Below are 20,802 nucleotides of genomic sequence, written 5' to 3' on the forward strand. Positions count from 1 at the left end.
CGGCCTGGCTGTAGGGTCAACGCAGTACCTTGTCATTTACAGGTGACCCTCGGACACCTCCAGCCCCTCCCTCTCCCCCACCAACTGTGATACTCTGCGTGGATGACCCATCCCACCAGGACTGCACAGCTCAGGCTGGTCCAGCCTGGGTGGGTGCGAACGAGTTCTCCCGGGCAGTTCACCGTGGGGTCCCCCCACACCCACCGGAGCTGCACCTGCCCAGGGCCACACCATGGGGAGGGGAAGAAATGGATCAGAGGTCCCAGGTCCCAGCTCCTGGCTGGGAGAGCCCGGGGGCATCTCCTGCCCCTGAGAGCCCTGCCCCCATCTCAACCCTAGGGCAGTTAAGGGTCATAGAGTACAAGGACCTTCTGAACCCCACCACCTGGCCCAGCGTTCCAGATCCTACTCCAGGCTCCAAATTCTAACCCCTGAGAAGAATGGGGCTGGGATGGGGCTTCCCTCTACTTCTGTGGCTCACTCTACATCACCCCACAAAGCTGGGGTGACAAGTCTGTACCTGTCCTGGGGCTTTGATGCCACATATAAACTCTCTTACAGAAACCACAGTATGGACACCGCCTGTGTGCCCTGAAGACCACAGAGAAGTGCCAAGCCCTGCAGGGACTCCTGCAAAGGATGAGCGGGTAAGAGCCCTGATGCTCAAGCCCACCTGAGACTGCAAACACGGCCCCACCCATGTCAGGCTTGGCCTTCAGCAATGCCCGTTCTCAGTGCGGCCAAACCTCCCAGGCTGCATGAAACAGGGCTGCCTGGCTCCATTGCTGACCTGTGTTATAGATGAGGGCTGCAGGGCTCAGAGCCAGGAAGGGACTGGCTGAGGCCGCACAGCTGCACCTGGCGTAGCCGGGACACCAAACTCAGATGGTGGGTACATCTGGGGCAAAGCAGAGGCTGTCCTGGCCAGAGAAGAGGGTAAGGGGCAGGGAGAGGGGTAGCAAGAATGAACCAGGACAGAAGAGAGGAAGGGAGGGGCACAAGGAGGCCAAGGCCCTGGGGGCTACAGTGAGGGCCTGGACCCCAGCTCAGAACAGTTCACACGTGTGCAGTATGAGAGTAGATTACTGTGCAAATCGAAGCTGCCCCCCTGCTGAGGAAGAGGCCTAGAGGGGTCGGGCCAAGGGCCTCCTTCTGAGGGCAGTGGGGTCAGGGGATGGGCCTGAATGGAGGGGGATGGGGAGGCAGTCAGGGTACAGAGAGAGGAGGGGATTAGGGAAAGGGCCTGGAGGTGGGCTAGATGTGGCAGAGCCAGATGACATGGGGACGGAGCAGGTGTGCACGAGAGACAACAAGCACCATTTGGGACATGCCAAGTCTGGGGTGTTCAAGCGGCAGCCCAGCACAGCTGCCCAGACAAGGGCCCCCGAGACCTCGCAGGCAACAGAGAGCTCGTGCCCTGTGAGGCCAACTGCAGGACACCAGAGCTCTCGGTTCCAACACGCTGCTCTTACAGCGGGCCACTTGCTTGGCTCCCAAGGTTCTGGGGTCTGGGCTCTGCAGAGCCCTGCCTCCACTAGCCTCCCCTCCCCAGGACCTCGGGCCATCGGGCCAGTCTGTGTCAGTCCCTGCAGCTCAGCCAAGCTGAAAAACTCCCCTCGTTGTCAAATAAAACCAGAGCTAGTCATTCTATCCTGCAACCTCCAGATTGGCCCTTCCAATAATTCTGAAGAACAGACTGTTACCGCTGTGGGGGCAGAGGCCACCACTGCCCCTCACGACACCTGCAGTCCAGCCCAGGGCACTTTGGTCCTCAGTAAATATCCGTGAATTCATCCAAATAACTGGATCGCTGTGTCAGACACCCAAGTCCTCGATGTAAAATCTTCCATTTAATCCTCACCACCAGCCAAAGAGGTCGATAAGATGATGCCCATTTTTTTACTTTATTTTATTGAGGTCACACTGGTTTATTAAAGATAAGGCAAGTAAGCCTCCTTTGAGGCTCCTGACAATTTGCCCAAGGTCACAGAGCTCGTAAGTGGTGGACTTTGGATTAAAAACATTTTCTCGACAGTTATGTGCACATCCCGACAAGGGCCCTTAGCACAAGCTCTCCCGTCCAGAGTGAGCAGCGGGACTGAGCCGAGTGGGGCACAGGCAGAGAAGGGCTGGGGCTGCGGAGCCGGCTGCAACCCTAGTCTGCTGTGTGTCCCTGTGTGCTTTGCGGCAGGTTACGGGGCAGCCACCCCTGTCAGGTGGGGCGGGGGACCCCTCCTTCCTCCAGAGCCGTGTACAGGGAGGGGAATGATGGACAGCCTCAGGGGGCCCGGTGCGTAGTAGGATCTCAAGAAAGGCGTCCAAGGTTAAGCTGTGTTTGTTCTAAATCTGCCCTATCAGTCACTGAATCGGCGACTTTTGAGCTCTGAAGGAAAAAGACTGAACTTTGAGAACAAATTTCCACCCGCAGCCTTTCCTGCTCAAGAAACGGAGTAAGTCGTGGGGTGGGGGTGGGGGTGGGGGAATCAAAAGGAAGACAGGCCTGGCGCAGAGGCCCCGAGGGCATAGAGGAAAGTCCAGGCGATCAGGCGAGCATCCAGGAGGGCCTGCTTTCAGGGGAGAGTCAGCCTTTGGGGGAAGTTCACCGGACCCTGAGAATAAACACCTAGCTACCGTGCAGGGTCGCCAGGCTGTGCAAGAGGAGGAGGCCCAGCCTGACCACCCTCCTGCCCGCCTGGCAGGGCGCCTCCTCTCTGCAGCCTCAGCTCAGAGCAAGCGGCCACAGCCTGGGCTGGGTCAGCGAGGGAGCCCGCCCTCCAATGCCAACACCTCACCAAGGCCCCAGCTGTGGCCACCTCAGCACAGACCTACACTCCTGGAGTCCGCCACTCCAACGACCACCCATTCAAGACAGGGGACAAACAGGAGGTCCCGGGGAGCTGTCTCCAAGGGCCCCAGAACCACTGGAACCCACACATGACGCTTCCTCACCTCCACTCACAGGTGTGCCTGCCTAGGTGACACCAAATTCCCACAAGCTTGGTCTGGGAGGAAAATGGGAAGAAGCTGCGAGGGCCAGGTGCTTGATCCAGGCCCTCATTTCCCATAATCTAGTTTGCCCACAAAGAAACCAAGTCTCCCAGAGGCTCAGGAGCCTACACTGTGGTCACCCAGCTGGCAAGGGCCTCCAGGCTCCAACCACACTAACCCAGTGTGGTGGTTTAAGAAATGGACTCTGCAGCCAGAGCCCCGGCTTCCAATCCTATTCCTGAGGTGTGTTAAATGGTGCAGCCGCTGTGGAAAAGAGCCTGGCACTTCCTCCAGATGTTAACAACAGAGTTACCCTGTGATCAGCAATTACATTCCTAGGTATACACCCGAGACACATGAAAACAAACACTCACACAAACACCTGTGCACAGACGTTCACAGCAGTGTTATTCCTAACAGCTAAACCATGGAAACAGTCCAAATGTCCCTTAATGGAACAAGAAAACAAAATGTAGTCCACCCATACAACGGAATATTATGCAGTCATAAAAAGGAATGATGCACCAACACATGCTACAACATAGATGAACCTTGAAAACATTGTGTAAAGTGAAAGAAGTCAGTCACAAAAGCACCTGTTGTGTGAGTCCATTTATATGAAACATCCAGAATAGGCAAATCCATCAAGACAGAAAGTAGATTAGTGTTGCTGGGTGCTGGGGGTGAGCTGGAAAACAGGGAATGACTGAGTAAAGGGTATGGTGTCTTTTGGAGTAATGAACCGGTTTTGGAATTAGATGACTGCATAACTGTGAATATACTAGAAGCTACTGAATGGTAAACTTTAAGAGGTGAATTTATGGTGTGTGAGTTATATCTCAATAAAGCTGCTATAAAAACCCCCTACTCTCCACTTAGTAGTTTCCATGATCTTGGGCAAGGGAACTGAACCATTTAGCGCCTCAGTTTCCTCATCTGTAAAATGGGGCCAGTAAGTGTACTGACGTGACAGGGGCTGTGTGAGGATGAAACGAGTTAACACAGAACATGCTCAGAGCAGCTGTCTCCCCAGGTGCTGGCTCTTTCCCTCAGCCTGGGTCTGCCGTCCACGGGCCACACTGCCCTGTGCCTCTACACACTCAGCAGCCTCTCTTTTGAAAATTTTAGTGCAACACGCATAATATAAAATTTACCATGTTAACCATTTCTAGGTGTACGGTTCAGTAGTAAGCACATTCACTCTGTTGTGCAACCAGTCTCCAGAACTCTTTTCACCTTGCAAAACAGAAACTCTGTCCCCACTAAATGCTAACTTCCCATTCCCCTCCCCCAGTCCCTGGCGTCCGCCATTCGACTTTCTGTCTCTATGAATCTGACTACTCCAGGTGCCTCAGGTAAGCGGAGTCATATGGCATTTGTCCTTTTTGTGACTGGCTTATTTCACTTGGTATAACACCCTCAAGGTTCATCCACATTGTAGCACGTGCCAGAATTTCCTGCCTTTTTAAGGCTGAATAATATTCCATTTCACGGATGAACCACATTTTGCTTATCCACTCATCTGGTGACGGACACTTGAGTTGCTTCAACCTTTTGGCTATTGTGACTGCTGCAGCTATGAACATGGGTGTACAGACAAGACCCCAAGCTTTTAAGCATACATCTCAGAGGTCAGAGTGTGTCCAATATATTATATTTAAGGCAAGGATGAGTGTAAGGGTTCTAGAGGTGAGTTTCCCCTTAGACGTTTTAACTTAACACACTCACAACAAACCAAGTGGCTCAGGGTTTGGGTGAACTGTCAGCTGCCAGAGATCTCGGTGGGCTGTCTGCTCATGCCCAGGTGCAGCACCGGGCCTCAGACAACCCGAATCCAAGCGCTCCAGCTCTGGTGGGACTGGGCTGGTTCCTCCCCCAAGAGGTCTGTCAGAAAAAAAAGACTTGCCAGCCATGTGCAGGCTCAGGAGAGACCAATTCAGTCCTTTACGACAGCCTCTCTCAACCACAGGAGATGAGTCAGTGCCCTGGGGCACACATCCTGGGGCTTGGACATGCAGCTGGGGTGAGGACAGAGGGGACCAGCCCTCTCAACCTGCAACCGAGGCACAGGTGATCCAGGGAGCCACTCGCCCAGCCCCAGGGTGGCTTTCTGGAGGAGGTGGTACTTGAGCCGACTCCAAGAAGAGGCTGTGTTAGGCTTAAGGACTGTGAGCGCTGTGTGGCTGGACTAAAGCTAGGGCGATCCTACTTCCTGGTTTGCCCCATTGTTCTGGGTAATTCTCTTTAGTGTTCCTTGTTATTCTCAAAAGTGTCCCCATTTGGATGACAAATTACATAGTCACTCTATTAGTTATCTGTTGCATAACAAATTACCTGAAAACTCAGTGCTTGAAACAACACCACTCTTTTCTATCTCTCACAGGTCTCTGGGTTAGGAATTTGGGTGGGGTTCAACTGGGCACTTCTGGCTGAGGATCTCTTATGAGGTCACAGTCAAGGTGCTGGCTGGGGCTGCGATCACTGGAAGGCTTGCCGGGGTGGGAGGCCGCACTCACAGACTGGCCGTCGGTGGGAGGCCTCAGTTCCTTTCCACTGCTTACCTTTCCATAGGGCTGCTTGAGTGTCCTCACAACATGGTGGCTGGCTTCCCACAGAGCAGAGTGCATGCCAGGCAGAAGCCATCCTTTCGTGCCCTAGCCTCAGGAGCCTCGCAGCATGGCTTCTGCCACCTTCTACTCCTTAGAGAAAGTCACTAATCCAGAAGGTGTGGAGCTCTAGCTTTTGAAGGAAGGGCGTCAAAGAATCTGGGATATTTAAAAATGGGACATGTGTGGTATGGAGACTGGACAAACCCAGAGAGGACAGAAGAAGTCAGATCAAGGAGTATTCATGGTGCCAGGCAAGGAGAGTGACCCAGGGCAGGGGCCATCTGAGAAGGCCTTCAAGCAAGGCAGAGATGCGGTCAGGGATTCAGAGGGAACCATGACAGCCATCTCAGCACCAACCTGTGGTGGGGCCACAGGGCCTCCACGCAGCCCCTGTGGCACCAGCCATCCCCTCCCCTGGGCCTCTGGCCTCTCACTGTCTACCTTTGGTGGAAAACACACCTTTTCTTCTCACTGGACAGGAAGAAGCTCCTTTGGTGTCTCCCACTAGGCCCTACACACAGCAGGTGCCTGCTGCAGAGTTTCTGCATGAATACAACATAGCAATTTGCACCAACCCCCAGCTGTGGTCACACCAGCCAGTCATAGCCCGACTCCGCGGACACCATTCTCCTTCCAGCCTCCAGGCCTGTGCTGCTGTCCAGAGGGCTCTGGCTGTGCTCACCATCTGCACTGCCCTGGAGGCAGATGGAGTGGTGGGGAAGCAGTGTGGATCTTCAGGGGGAGATGAGGAGGACTGGCCCCAGCAGAAGCGGTGGGCACGGCCGAGGAGGCACGCACCATGCGGAGCAGCTGGATGTGGGGCAGGCCAAGCACCCTGTGCCTCCCAGACCTGGTACTTGGGAGCTGGGGTTGGGCCAGCTCTCCCTCTGGGGCAGCAGCAGGCCATGGCCACCCCGGGAAGGTGTGGGAAATGGCTCTGGGGCCACCCTGTGCTCTCTCAACCAGCACCCCACCCCTGACCCATCTGTGCCCACCCCTCCTGCTCCCTGCTGGCCCATCTTCCTTCATCCACAGCACCTCCACCTCTTGAAATCCTCCCATTCTACCCAGACTCAGCTCAAATGGTGCTGCCTCCTCTAGGAAGCCTTCCTTGCTTGCAGCTCTGGGATGCTATAGCATTTTGGCTGCCCCTTTCAGAGGCCCTCAGTGACCAGTGTCCTCGGCTAGGTTCCCAGAGGACAGTAACAGAATCTCCACTTTCTAGAATCAGAATGTGACTATGTGTGCGTAAGGAGTCTCCTAATCCTAGGCTTTTCAAACTCTGACCCCACAGACTGGTGCTGCCAGCTTAAGCAGGGCACTTTCTCTCTCAGCTCACGCTTAGCAGAGCTTACAGTGGACCAGGAACTATTCGAAGTCCTTGTCATGGCTGGTCTCATTAAGTCCTCACAACTACCTAGGCAGTAGATATGATCATTATCCCTGTCTTAGAGTTACGAAACTGATAGCACAGAGAGGTCAGGCAACCTGTCCAAGGCCACACCGCCAAGATAGAGCAGTGCTAGGATTCCCCCCAAGATGCTGGGTCCCAGGGCCCTGACTCCCCTGCTGGTCTATCTTTCCCCAAACTGCAATCAAATGGTGGCCTGAGCCCAAGGCACTCAGGAAAACAAAGGGCTTTGGATGGACTTTTTGCAATTTCGAACTTTTCTCCCATAAATGCGTCTTGTTCACTATGGCTTGTTGGCAAGATTTTCCTCAGGCAGCAACACGAATGACCAAGTGCAGGCCAAAACGCCCCCGTGACCTGCAGACAGCGACCCGGCCCAGGCGGGAAGTGTGGGCTTCCGTGGATATGTGCTCACGGCATACTCACCCAGGTGATGGATTCGCCATCAAATGAGACAGACTTTCTCAGATGGAATTTACAGATAAGAGCATTTCACTCGCAAAAAGAGAGGGTACTGCAGCTTCCTGCCACCTGAATGCATTTCAGGACAAGGATTTTGCCCCCTTACCCCATTGCTATGCCCTCTCAGTGACACCTCTGCTAAGTGGCTCCTGGGGACAAGGCGTCCAAACTGGTGTGCTTTAGGCCTGGCTGAGTGGTCATCAGGACAGGTTCCACCACCAGACTTCCTGGGTTCAAATCCCAGCTGTGGCACTTCGGTGTGTCCTTGTGCACTCAAGTTCCTCAGTTTCCCCACCAGTAAAATGGGGACATTACAGCTCTGACTTGGAGTTGTCATCATTGCTTTCACTTTATACTTATTACAGTCACAGGTCACTTAATGACGGGGACACATTCTGAAAGATGCGTCATTAGGTGATTTCATCGTTGTGCGAATATCACAGAGTGTACTTACACAAACCTAGATGGTATAGCCTGCTACACACCTAGGCTACGTGGTACGAATCTCATGGGACCACCGTCCTGTGTGCGGTCCGTCACTGATCAAACAGTCATTATGTGGCGTGTGACTGTAATTGTTCCCTGTTTTGTGTTACAGGGTCACAGAGAGGAAATCCGAGTCCCAGAAGAGCCACACTAGCCTCCCCCTCCTGAGGCCACAAGCCCCCAGGTGGCAGACCCCAGCTGCAGCAATGAGCCCTGACTGGTCCATGATGGTCTCATTCCCCGTGCCAGTGATTGGTGTAGGCATGCTCATGTGACCCAGTGCTGACCAATGAGATGAGGAAGTCTGTGCAGAAGGGGGCTGTGCTCCTGGAAAGGTTTTCTCAGAGACACCCTGGAGGCAACCACCCTTTTCCTCCACTGGACTTCCTCCCAACTGCCCATAATGCCCAGAGATGCCCCTGCCACTGCCCAGGGAGCCCCGCCACGATGCCACAGACAGCCAAATAAAAGAAGGATGGTAAGACATCAGTCCCTGATGACATCATCATGCCTTTCAGCTAACCAACTGAAGAGCAGCCCAACTCACGACCTCTTATTATGCAAAGGTTAAACTTCTTACTGTTTACGCCACCTAAGTCATGGCTTTTTGTTATTTGCAGCCCAAAGCATCCTGCTGATAGTCCACCGTTAGTCACATTTCACCTTCTTGAGAGTAAGCCCATCACAGCAGGGTAAAGGTCTGAGCTCAGTTATGCACTGAGGGAAGACTTCCTGGAGGAGGTGAGGCTAAAATGGAATCTAAAAGAACAAGCAGGCAGACAAACGGAATAGGGCAAAGAGGAACATTCCAGGCAGACAGAACAGGGGCCTGAGGCTGGAGACATCAGAGGAGGGGTGTGCGTGTGCACATGCAATAATCTGTGGGGCTGGGAGCTGTGAGAGATGAGGCTGGAGAGAGAGGTGGGTGGGCTGCAGAGGGCCCTCAGCCAGGCTGCAGAAGCTCAGGTTTAGCACGAGGGCAGAGGGGACGCTCACCAGGGTCTCACCCTCCAGCTCGTGCCTAGAATAAGTGCACTCAGCAGCCTGCTGCCCGCTATTCCAGCCACACCCAGATGCTGCCCCGAGAGCCGAGGCAGGGGCCCTGGGCCACACTGCTCCAGGTGTGATTCTGCGCACCGAGCCATTTCCAGCCCCCAGGGCACTCATCAGAGGCTCTGGCTGAAATCTGGGTCACTCCAAGCACGGGTCGGACATTCATCAAACAGGCAGTTACTAAGTGCCTACAAAGCAGTATGCTAAGCACAGCGGAGAAAGGGCCTGGTTCAAATCCCATTTCTGTTTTTTCCCAGCTGTGTGACCTTGAGCAAGCCATTTTACTGCTACGAACCCAGTGTCTTCACCTCTCTGTAACAGATGTTGAAATAAATGGGAGCTTTATTATCTTGGGGGGGAGGGTACGTGAATAAAAAGACGCACCAAAAGCTTCCCGAGAATAAGGTTTATAATCCAGGTGGGAGAATAAGACAAGCAAACACTACGGTGTTATGGACGAAAGTTGCGAAGGGATGAAGGGTTAAGGTGAGGATGCAGACAGTCTAGATGGGAGGTGGTGCGGCACAACCATCGCTGGCAGAAGAAAAGGCCCACAAAGGCAGGCAAAGGGGATACAGAAAACCCACAGGTTCCATTCTGTGCTCCTAAAGCCTCTAGAACAGCGCACAACCAAGAGAAGGACTGCATGTAACCGGTGAATATGGGCGTCCTTTGCAACCTGGCACAGCCAACCTCTGAGCTCAAGCTAGAAAGTTGCAGATTCAAATCCCTGCTGTATCACTTACTGCGTGACCTTGAGCAAGTCACTTAACATTTGAGCCTCAGATTCCTTCTTTGCAAAGCAGGTGTAAAACCTAATTCCAAGTTATACTGTGGAACATGAAGGATCTAGGACCAGGATCCCCTTTCCCACCTAGCTAATTCCTATTTTAAAGCCCTAAGATCTAGTGTCACCTCCTGCAGGAAGCCTCCCAGGCTCCCTCAGGCAGTCCCTCAGACACCTCAGCTACCCCACTAGACCTCCCTTCCCCAACTCCACCCTGCTGTATTGTGATCGCCTCTTCCTTCTCTCCCACCAGGCTCTGGGCTTCGAAGAGGGAGGGGCAGGGTATCTCAGCATCTCTTGGACCCAGGTGCACCCCTGAGAGAGAATGGGTATCTACCAATGCCATATCCCTCCCCAAGCATCCACCCAGGTAGACACAAGAGGGAGGGAGGGACTAAGTCTGTCGAGGGTGGAGGGAGGGGGCTTCAGGAAAGTTTCAGGGTGCTATCACTAGATCTCAAGGGTTGAACAGGGATTTACTGGGGGGGAGGGGGTCCAGGCAGAGATGGGAGATGTACAAGTCCTGAGCACAGAGAAGGATAAAGTAAATTGTGGGCCACCAGAGTTTTTGCAAGGCAGCCCTGGTGGTCTAGTGGTTAAGATTCGGCGCTCTCACCACCACGACCCGGGTTTCTTTCCCAGTCAGGGAACCACACCACCCATCGTTGGTTGTCATACTGTGGCGGCCTCGTGTTGCTGTGACACTGAAAGCCATGCCACTGATATTTCAAATACCCGAAGGCTCCCCGACAGTGGACAGGTTTCAGCAGAGCTTCCGGACTAAGAAACACTAGGAAGAAGGAGGTGACTTCCGGAAAAATTGGCCATGAAAACTCAATAGCAGCAGAGCCTGGTCTGAAACAGCGCCGGCGGGTGAGAGGATGGCACAAAAAGACGGGGCAGGGTTCCACTCTGCTGTCCACAGGGTGCTAGGATTCAGAATTCACTCGACAGCACTAATAACAGAGTATTTGCCAGGGAGTAGCTAAAGACAAGGATTCGGGATCTAGATCCCAAAAGACCTCAAATGCCATGCCAAGGATCCTCCTGGTAAGGAGTGATTGAAAACCTGTCAACAGGCAGCACAGAGATCCACTAGTGTGGGCTAAACTTAGGTTGGGGGTGGGGTGGGGAAAGTGACAGGGCCATGGGCCACTACTTGGGGACAGGTACTGATGGAATAATCAAAAAGGACCAAAAGGTCTGCCTGGATGACTGATTACTGAAAATAGCTTAAATAATATATCCACTCCCAACCACCCCTGTTACTCACTAAAAAGCCATGTTCTACAACCATTCCCTGCCACACACACAGCAGCTCTGTGAAAATTCATGGGCCAAGTGGTGCTGTCTTCATTTTACAGGTGGACAAAGTGAAAGCCAGAGGAAGAAAAGGACCATGCCACGGTCACGCAGGCAGTGAGGGGGCTGGTCACAACCTGAAGCCAATGTCCTGGCCCAGAGTGTTGGGAGGCAGGCCTTGTGCCATTTGACAACTGTGCTCAGCACCTTCCACAGCCAGACCCTGGAGACATCGAGATGACCTTTGACCTCTGAGTCATCTTGAGACTGGAGTGGTCACCTGGGCCTCAGACCAGCTGCCTCCTGCACAGAGGGAGAAGTGAGACCCACTGACGGGTGGATTTTCCCTGGTCAGACAGGTCAGCAGGAGCTCACCCCCGGGACATGCCTATCTGTGAGCCCTCCAAACTGGACCCTGGGGTGGGGGCGGGAAGAGGCCCAGGCCCTCCACAAAGGAAAAGGGGCAGAGGCAGTCATCCTTTGCTGTCTTTTAAGAAGCCCCCAAAAGCCCCCTCCTCCCAGCACCCAGGCCCCGCACAGCCGCAGCCTGAGTCATCATCCTGGGTGAATGGTAGCGGAGAAATCAGCCAGGGGGCTGCCTGGGGCTGAGGGCCAAGGGTTGGAAAAACAAGGCCGTTTTCTCTTACCTCCAGTCTTGGAATCTTAAGGCAGGCTAGGGGGTGGGGGGCAGAGGGCAGGTAGATGTGGGATGGGCAAGGGTGGATGTCCACAGCCAGAGGGGGCTGTGGGGGGGGCGGGGGGGGGAGAGGGTTGAGAATCTGAGCTGTTGGCTTTTGTTTTCAAATGACCTGTTTAATAATTACCTTTTCAATTAAAGGAGCCAGGGCCCAGCAAGGTAGGAAGCCGAGGATCACCCGTACCCCATCGAGCAGCCAGACAAGAAAGTAAACAAGATGCCACTGGCAGATCTCGCTCCATCTCGCAAACAATGGCGGGACTGAGCTGCCGGCTCAGGCACACACATCAAAGTGAGATTTCCAGGCAAGAACTTTAACAGGCAGATAACAGACTCAGATTGAATTATTTGCCTGCATCCCCAGAGCTCAGTGCCCAAGGTGGGCAGCCTGAGGACCCATCATTTTAATGTTAACCTTGACCCATAGTCTACTCATTCATTTTGCAAAGAGAGAACCACCACCGCCCCAACCCCTAAAAACCACAACCAGCAACAACTTCATCCCTCCCAACAGGCACAATGGTGGACAAAAAAGGGATTTAAGTTACAGCACTAGCTAGCACTCACAATTCACTGGGCTCGGGCTCCTTAAAAAAACACCCTAATCCAAGCACTTACTGGGGCTCACAAAGTCAGATTCTTACCTGGCACTGGGAAAATCCAACTTGGTTTTTTTTTTTTTCAACCTCCCAAGGCCTTCAACTATTTTTCCCCCTGCAGCATCCAAGCCCTGCCTCAAGGCTGAGCCATAAACACGCCTGCTCCTCCCCCTTCCAGGGTTCAGCACCCCCCCCCCCCCACCGCTTCCCGGACCCGAGCAAGAACCACCGCGACCCTCACCCACAGCCCCTGCCCTGCCCTTCCCCAGCCCCCCCGCCGTCCGCAATCTTCGCAGGCACCTTGAGATAAACACCCACTAATGATTTTATGATTTTCTGCTCTGGGCAGCCGCGCTCAGCAGAATCTCTCCCTCCGCCCTGGCGACGGGGGCCGGCCCAACCGAGGGATTGGGGGATGGGGGGTGGTAGTTTGTTTTTTCCACTGCCGCGTCCCCACACCTGTTTTTCATTCATTCGTTCGTTCGTTCATTCATTCACGGATTCGTCACTGCAGTCTCCCGGGGCCTCCGGATCTCGGGGAGGTGATGAGAGGCAGGGGACTGAGATAAGGGGAGACAGCGGCGGGGGTGCATCGGGGTGGGGGGGTCGGGGTTGAAGGACCCCGTTCGAGGGCAGATTGGGTGGCTTTGTCAAAAACAAGGCGAGCGGCGGGGCGGGGGCGCTCCCCGCGGCTCGAAGTTGTTTTCTGAGCGGCGGCGGCGAGGACAGCCGCCCGGGTGCGCCTCTTTGTCTCTCCCCGGCCGGCGCCGCGTCCCCGCGCGCTCACCTGGTCTTGGACGACAGGAAGGCAAGTTTGATCAGGCCGTAGGTGAAGAGCGGGATACTCTCCTTGGCGACGCTGGCAACTTGCAGCCGGTGCTCCAGGATGTGGAGTTCCATCGTCCGCCCGCGCTCCACGGCGGCTCATCGGCGGGGGGCGAGCCGCGGCCCCCGCCCCCTGCGCGCCCAGCCAGCACCGAGCGCTGCGGGCAGCCGGTCCGGGGACCGGGAGCTCGGCGCCTGGCGGGCCGGCGGACAAAGGGGAGGCCCGCCAAGCCCAGAGGGGCCGCGGGCGGCTGGCGAGGGCGGCAGAGCCGGCGGAGCAGCGGCTCACGGCGCCCGGCGCGGAGAGCAGCTGGTGTTCGCTGTAACAAACAACTTGCCACTCAAACGCCGGCCCGCTGGGCATGCGCGGCCGCGGCGGGGCGTGCCGGGACTTGTAGTCGCGCGCGGCCCGGGCGCTGCCGGCTGCTGATGTCAGGCGCTGGGCGGCCGCGCGAGGGGCCGGCCGGGTGCACGCGAAATGCCGGAGCCCCGGCCCCCACAGGACCACTAGGGAGGCAGAGGGCAGAAATGGGGGCCTTTCGAGCCAGCCTGAGCCTACGTGCGAGCTCTGTCACTCAGACCTCGGGACTAGGCGCTTTGGGGTGCAAAGCCAGTAGGCAACACTACTCCAGCGCTGGAGGAGGCCCGAGTCTGGGAGGGGAGAGATTTGGAGAAATCGGTAAATATCGTGCAGAGAAGCAAAACAGAGATGGGTGCTGGGCACAGAGATGGGGCCCCCCCGAGGGGCCTAACGGGGGTTCCCGGAGGAGGCGACATCCCGGCTGGGTTCTGAGGGATGAATGGGACCTCTCCGAGGACGGGGGCAGGGGCGTCCAGGGATGGAGGCCAGTGGCCTTCCAGGCAGAAGGAACAGCGTGTCCAAAGGCACAGAAGCGTGAAAGCGCCCACGGTCCTGTGTTTGGCTTTGTTGGAGCGGAAAATGTGAGGGAGGAGAGGCAAGAGATAAGGCAGGCGCGGTAACCAGGAGTCCGGTCGAGAGGGGTCATGTGTGCAGAGCTAATGAGGTGGCCGTTTATCCCGCTGGAGAGGGAGGGGTAGGGACTGCGAAGGCCGCATGAGGGAGCAGTCTGAAATACGTCTGAAGGGCTGCCGACCCCAGGGCCAATGTGCCGGTGACCATGGCTGGCAACAATTTCCCCTTAGTGGCTGACTGGTTTTGAAACGTTCTAGGTTAAAGTTACTGGTGCTTCACCCTTTGACAGAGTAATTTAGGGACCTGATAGGTCAGGTTCACCTGCTGGGGCAGGCTGGGACTCTCTTTTGAGGAAAATTCTGGCTGTGCTTCCCACATTCTCTCTCAGCGCTCCTCTGTTAGATAGGAACATATTAGGCTTCCTCATTTCCACAAAGGGGTGTGAAGCCCGCAATCTGGTAGATCTTAGAGCGCGCCTATCTCCTTCCCCTTTATTTTCCCTAAAGAATTTGTCACCTTCTAATAAAGAATATATTTCTTCTTCTGATTTTTTGGCTTGTCTGTTTCCCTGGTCTAGAATCTCTGCTCCATGAAGGCAGTGATTTTTGGCTGCTCTCTGCTTTATTCCCAGTCTCTGCAATGTGACTGCCGTGTGAGAGACACACAGTCAATACGCACGGAATGCGTAAATGCAGACATCTATTCCTTTAGAAGCTGGAGAAACGCAGCCCAAACAGCAATGCATTCAGGGGCCAGGCAAGTAGCATAGATGTGTTAAGTGATGGGTATCTGACTGTCGGAAATGGTGGAAGAGAAGGAAGGCCTGTCTGAAGGCATAAAATTCAGTTTTTAAAAAGCAACCAACAGGTGAAACCAAACTAGCAAGGCTAAAGGCAGGATTCGGCCAGTTTTCTGACTTCTGCTCTGGATGGGCAAGTCAGTACTTTTCAATCTGTAGGCCGTGACCCTTGGGTGGATTGTGAAATCAATTTAGCAGGGCATGACCAGCATTAAAAAAAAAAAAAAATTGAATGAAAAGCAGCACAGAGCTTTGCGCAATATTATTATATATATTATGAATATATATTATATAAAGGTCACAATTATCTTTTTTGTGTTTTGGGAAACTCATTTTAAACAGAACGTGTTCCCAGGGCCCTTACTCACATATCTAACTTCCTAGTGGTGGGCTACATCCACCTAAATGTTCACAGGCTTGGCCAACCCAACCTGTTCAAACCTTTCCTCCTCATCTAACCCACTCAGACCTTGTCCTCTTCCTCCTGTAATCCTTGTCTTGGTTAACGACACCATCCCCAATCCCTCAAGTTACCAACCTGGGATGGCACATTGTATTTTCCAGGATGGCCACGACAAGCCCTTTCATTCTACACGCTCTTCTCAAGACATGACATTGACAATCACGTCCCCTTAGGAGGTAGGTGTACATTTCCTCCCCTTGAATCTGAGCTGGCCTGTGTTTGCAGAGGAAACAACACTACCTGGCTTCTGAAACTAAGTCATAACAGGCGACACTGCTTCCACCTGGTCCTCTTGGGATGCTCACCCTTGGAAGCCATGTGCCATGCTGTGAGGAAGCATAGGCCACATGGACAGACCACAGCTAGTCGTTTGTATTGTCAGCTAGGGGTGTGTAACGAAGTACCACAGACTGGGAGGCTTAAACAACAGAAATGTATTGTCTCACAGTTCTGGAGGCTGGAAGTCCAAGATCGAGGTGTCAGCAGTGTTGGTTCCTTCTGAGGCCTCTCTCTTTGGCTTGCAGATGGCTGCTTTCTCCCTGTGTCTTCACACGGTCTGTCCTCTGTGTGTGTATCTGTGTCCTAATCTCCTTTTCTTATGAGGACACCAGTCATATCACATGAGGGTCCACCCTAATGACCTCATTTTAACTTAATTCCCTCTTTAAAGACCGTATCTCCAAATACAGTCACATTCTGAGGTGCTGGGGTTAGGGCTTCAACATGTGAATTTTGGGTAGGGGGATGGGCACAATTCAGCCCATGGCAGTTTTCCAGCCAACAGCCCCAGCTGAGGTTCCAGCTGACAGCCAGCATCAGCCTCCAGATGTGGTGAGGAAGCTTTCAAGGTGACTCCTGCCCTAGCCTTTGTGTGACACAAACACATGATAAACACTAAACAAGAACCACTCTGCCGAACCAAATCAGACTCTGGAACCATGAGAGATAAGAGTGAAATAATTATTGCTGTTTTAAGCCACTATATTTTGGGGTGGTTTGTTAAGCAGCAATAGATTACTGGAACATCTTGGAATCAACCTGGTTGGGGGTTGAGGGGATGGTGGAAGTTGACCAAAGAATCATTTTAGAATCAATTGGTGATCTAATCAATCACCAAGTCTTAATGATTTTGTATATTTCACACCTCTGTAATCTAGCCTCTTTCTCCATGTTGATCATCATGCTCCCACATCAGGACACAACTTCCTGTCCTGGATGGTTACAGTGGCCTCCTAATGCCCTTCCATCCTCCTCATGTTGCCAGGGTAGCTGCTCTATGCTGTGTCCCTACCCTCATAAATCCTCTGCCTGACACCCTTTACGGGCCATGAGGAAACCACAGGTCTCTTAAGAAAACTGAGCCCAGGGGCCGGCCCGGTGGCGCAGTGGTTAAGTTCGCACGTTCCGCTTCTCGGCGGCCCGGGGTTCGCTGGTTCGGATCCCGGGTGCGGACATGGCACTGCTTGGCAGCCATGCTGTGGTAGGCGTCCCACATATAAACTAGAGGAAGATGGGCACGGATGTTAGCTCAGAGCCAGGCTTCCCCAGCAAAAAGAGGAGGACTGGCAGTAGTTAGCTGAGGGCTAATCTTCCTCCAAAAAAAAAAAAAAAAAAAGAAAAAAGAAAACTGAGCCCAGATCCTCCTCAGGTGGTCTTATGTACAGGGGAAGGGGCTTCCTGGCTCCGGGACCCACGATCTCCAATATGGTGGCCATTAGCCAAACATGGCTACTGAGCTCTTGAATTATCACTAGTGCCATGAGAAACTGAAGTTTTCATTTTCTTTGTTTTAATTAATTTAAATTTAAAAACCGATGTTCCATTCAGTTACTGGAAAACCTTCAAGTCTGTTTGGAATAGGGTGAGCAACCGTCCTGGTTTTCCTGGGACTGAGGTTTTCAGGATGTGGGACTTTCAGTTTTAAAACCAGGACTTGGTTTTGGGTAAACTGGGACAAGCTGGTCACACTACTTTGAAATAATTGGTTGTCAAAACCATGAATTTTAAATACAGATCAAGTGTTGTGGATGAATCTTAAGCATCCGACTGGAGATGTGCTAGAAATGTCAAATACACCCTGGCTTTTAAAGGTTTTATATAGAAAAAAGAATGTAAAATATCTCATTAATAATTTTTTAGGTTGATTACATGTTGAAATGATAACATTTTAGATATTGGTTTAAATAGAATATATTCTTAAAATTAATTTCATCCATTTCTTTTTAGTTTCTTAAATTCAAAATGACATGTAGCTTGCATTACATTTTTATCAGACAGCACTGCTGTAGACCAGTGGTTCTCAAATGTGGTTGGTGTCAGAATCATGGGGGAACTCGGTAAAAATGCCCAGGCCAGGCCCGAGGCTGCTTTGGGGAGCCTGGGTCTCTTGTTTATCAGCTCTACAGGGCCCACTGGTTCTACCGTGGCTGAGTGAGGTTTGGGGTGTGGACTCCAGCGACCTCTTTCGGCTTAAGCCTAGAGTCTCTAGACACAGGAAAGCAGCACCCAAAGGCAGGCAGCACTTCTCAGTCTGCCTAGCCAAGGCCTAGTGTCAGCTTTATTTGCATGGGCTGCTCAGACAGGGTGGGAGTGGAAGAAAGAAGGGGGAGGAAAGAGTCAGGGTAACTCTGTTTGGCCAAGAGGGGTCTTTTTCTGGGGCTCAGGTTCTTTCTGGATCCTTCACTAGTCCCTAGGTGAGCTGACCTTAAATCTCCTCCTCTGGGTTTAACAAACAAAGCCGAGGGCCATGGGGAGTCACTGAGGGTTCTTGAGCAGGGCAGGAGCCCAGTGAAATGGATGCCCTGTTGGCCTATCCTGAGGGAACCAGGCCTCACCCACTTTTCTTTCCCACGCTTTCCCACAGGGTTGCAGGAAGAAGAGATTTCTCTGATTCTTTGCTAGAGGTGCCCCTCCCACACGTTCCCCTGCACCCCTACAGGACAGAATTCTTGGTACCCAGAGTGAGTGGACTGGATGAATATAAACAGTCACAGCTTAATCCCACCAACCATTATCTGGGTCTCAGGGACAGAGTCTTCTCCAATGCTGCAGGCCTGTCCAGCCTTACCAGGAGCCCCCAGGGACCAGATGGCAGCCTCTGTGCTGCAGACACAGGCACTAGGCTTCACTCAGCCCTACTGCAGCAGAGAGTGTGGGTTATGAGAAGCCAGCCAGCCAGCCAGCCAGCCAGCATGGATCCTAGAGAGCCAGGCCTGGTCTGAATTTGGCCTCCGTCCCTTTCTGCACTGTGCAAGTTAGGTCTTCTTTCTCTGCTTTGGTTTCCTTATCTGTAACATGGGCATAATGGTGCCTCTTTCATTATGGGGAGTGCATGCATGTGTGTGTGTGCATGCATGTGTGCGTGGGGATTAAATGAAAGAATGCCTTTGGGAAAGCATCCAGCACTGTTCCTGGTGCACAGTAGATGCTCAGTAAATATTTGTTGAATGAGTGAACGAATAAATGAATGCATAGATGACAGTTCTTTGGCACTCTGGCCTTGAGGGTGGGCCCCCTCTGTGGCTCCCATTCTCTACTCCTTCCCAGCTTGTGGTTGCCCTCAGTGAAGGAGGAAAGGAAGGAAACAGGTATGGCTAAACCTTCTCCATGGTGCCTGCATTGTCGCATCTGGTTCTCCAGAGAGGTAGGGATTCATATGCCCATTCTACAGATGGAGAGACTGAGGCCAGGGGAGGAGGGGGAGAGGAGCCTGTGGACACAGCTTTTCTTGGGTCTCCCAAGGGCCCATGCAAGCCTGAGCACGCAGAGTCACTTAAGGAATGTCCATTAGTCGAATCAATGAGTGAACATTAGGTGTCGTGGTGACTGGGGCAGCCCCATCACTTCGCTCATGCTGTCCCTGGGCAGGGCTCAGGCAGGACAAGAGGCCACCAAGTTCTTTCCCTCCTCGCTCTCCGTCTTGATCGTTTCCTTCTATACCCTCTTTCTGCCTCCTCCCCCTTCCTACAGATCCTCAGCCTGTGCTTTCAGCATTTTTTTCTTCTTTTTTTTTATTGTCATAATCTATGACTGAGAACCAGCCTGCATAGCCTCTAAAATCTAAAAGGTTGACACGGTGGAAGATAAGGGCTGAGGGGCCTCCACACCCCTACCACTCACACTCATGTGCCTCAGTTTCCTCATCTGTAAATTGGGGTTGTTGTAAGGATTCGGGTGACAGGCCTGACCAGTGGGAAGTGCCCAGTGGTGTGAATGGTGCTGTTGTTACTTTGCCAATTCCTCAGGCCAGCACTACTGCAGCTCTTTAATACCCTGTGAACTAATTCCGGAGAGGATCAGGGCCTGAGATTCTGAAGGTGTGATTTTGGGTAAATTGTGCCTCAATTTCATGATAAAATGAAAATGCAAGTCGCTGGATGGCTGCCTCCCAGGAAGGTGATGAGATGCTGGTCATTAAATCATTGAGACAGGAAAACTGTAACCGAGTCCCATGGAACTAATACACAGCCGGTTTGCACTGTAAGCCCCGGGAGGGCAGGGCTGGGACGACATGTGGCCTTCCCACAGTGGTGTTCATTCAAGGCTTGTGGAGTGACTCACGATGCATGTTTGGTGACTGGCAACTGGGGGGTGTCCTGGGGGTCCCAAATGGCCCCAGATCTGAAGCTGCCCCAGAGTTCCTTCTCGGCAGGTCATAGGAGGTGGAGTGGACCCAGGGCACCTTTTTGACATCTTTTTGCAAAGATGATTTGCCCTCTTGGGAAGCAATCTGGTTTTTTTAAAATCCTTTGTGAAGATGCAGAAACATCAGCAGTGGACACTGCTGGGAGCGCTCATGAGATATTAGCCACATCTCGGTGAAAAGAGCAATTTATCAGCGGCCGTTCCTTCCAGTGATGGAGAACCTTTCAGAACTTGATTGCAGTTCATGTGCCAGCCTTTCCAAAGTGTTTTATTCCACTCTTAAATGAGATAATGAAGCCCTTTAATTTACTGTTCAACTCCCAAATAGAGTGAGCAGGTCAGGCGTCATCCACGCCCCAGGCCCGAGGGGATGGAAGGCTGGACTCAGGCTCAGGAGGCTGAGGGCACTCAGTGTGTTATTGATGGCCTTCTCAGTGGAGCTGCCCATCTCCTGGTGGAGGGTGGCATAGAGTACCAGGCAGCCTGGGTAAATCCCAACCTTGCAGCTTCCTTCCTGTGTGTCCCCAACGCAAATCACTTACTCTCTTGAAGACCCAGTTTCATCATCTGTAGAATGGGGAGGATAATACTGAGGTGAGGATTAGAGATGACATGGCTAAGGGGGCAGTGCCTGGCATGTGGTGGATGACCAATAAATGGCAGTTGTCATTGTGTAGTGAAATGCAGCCCTGAGACCTAAAGTTCTCAGAGGAAATCATGCTTGCTGCTGGTCCTGGGGATGT

The 20,802-nt window shown here is 53.0% G+C and overlaps 1 protein-coding gene and 1 long non-coding RNA gene across 2 annotated transcripts in view; one reads left to right on the forward strand and one right to left on the reverse strand.

Moving 5' to 3' along the window:
* Positions 1-13,603, reverse strand: part of CASTOR2 (cytosolic arginine sensor for mTORC1 subunit 2) — a 61,865-nt gene extending 48,262 nt beyond the window's left edge. Inside the window, exon 1 of the mRNA XM_001494413.7 lies at positions 13,182-13,603. Within this exon, the coding sequence (XP_001494463.2) occupies positions 13,182-13,294 (113 nt within the window). The 5' untranslated portion in view covers positions 13,295-13,603. The remainder of the gene's footprint in view (positions 1-13,181) is intronic.
* LOC138916990 (uncharacterized) lies at positions 436-8,445 on the forward strand. Its single transcript, XR_011424291.1, has 3 exons — positions 436-647; positions 2,359-2,450; positions 8,069-8,445. It is a non-coding gene; the product is annotated as an uncharacterized lncRNA (long non-coding RNA).
* Positions 13,604-20,802: the final 7,199 nt, after the last annotated feature.

The sequence above is a fragment of the Equus caballus genome, chromosome 13 (assembly GCF_041296265.1).
Source record: "Equus caballus isolate H_3958 breed thoroughbred chromosome 13, TB-T2T, whole genome shotgun sequence".
NCBI classification, from domain to species: Eukaryota; Metazoa; Chordata; class Mammalia; order Perissodactyla; family Equidae; genus Equus; species Equus caballus.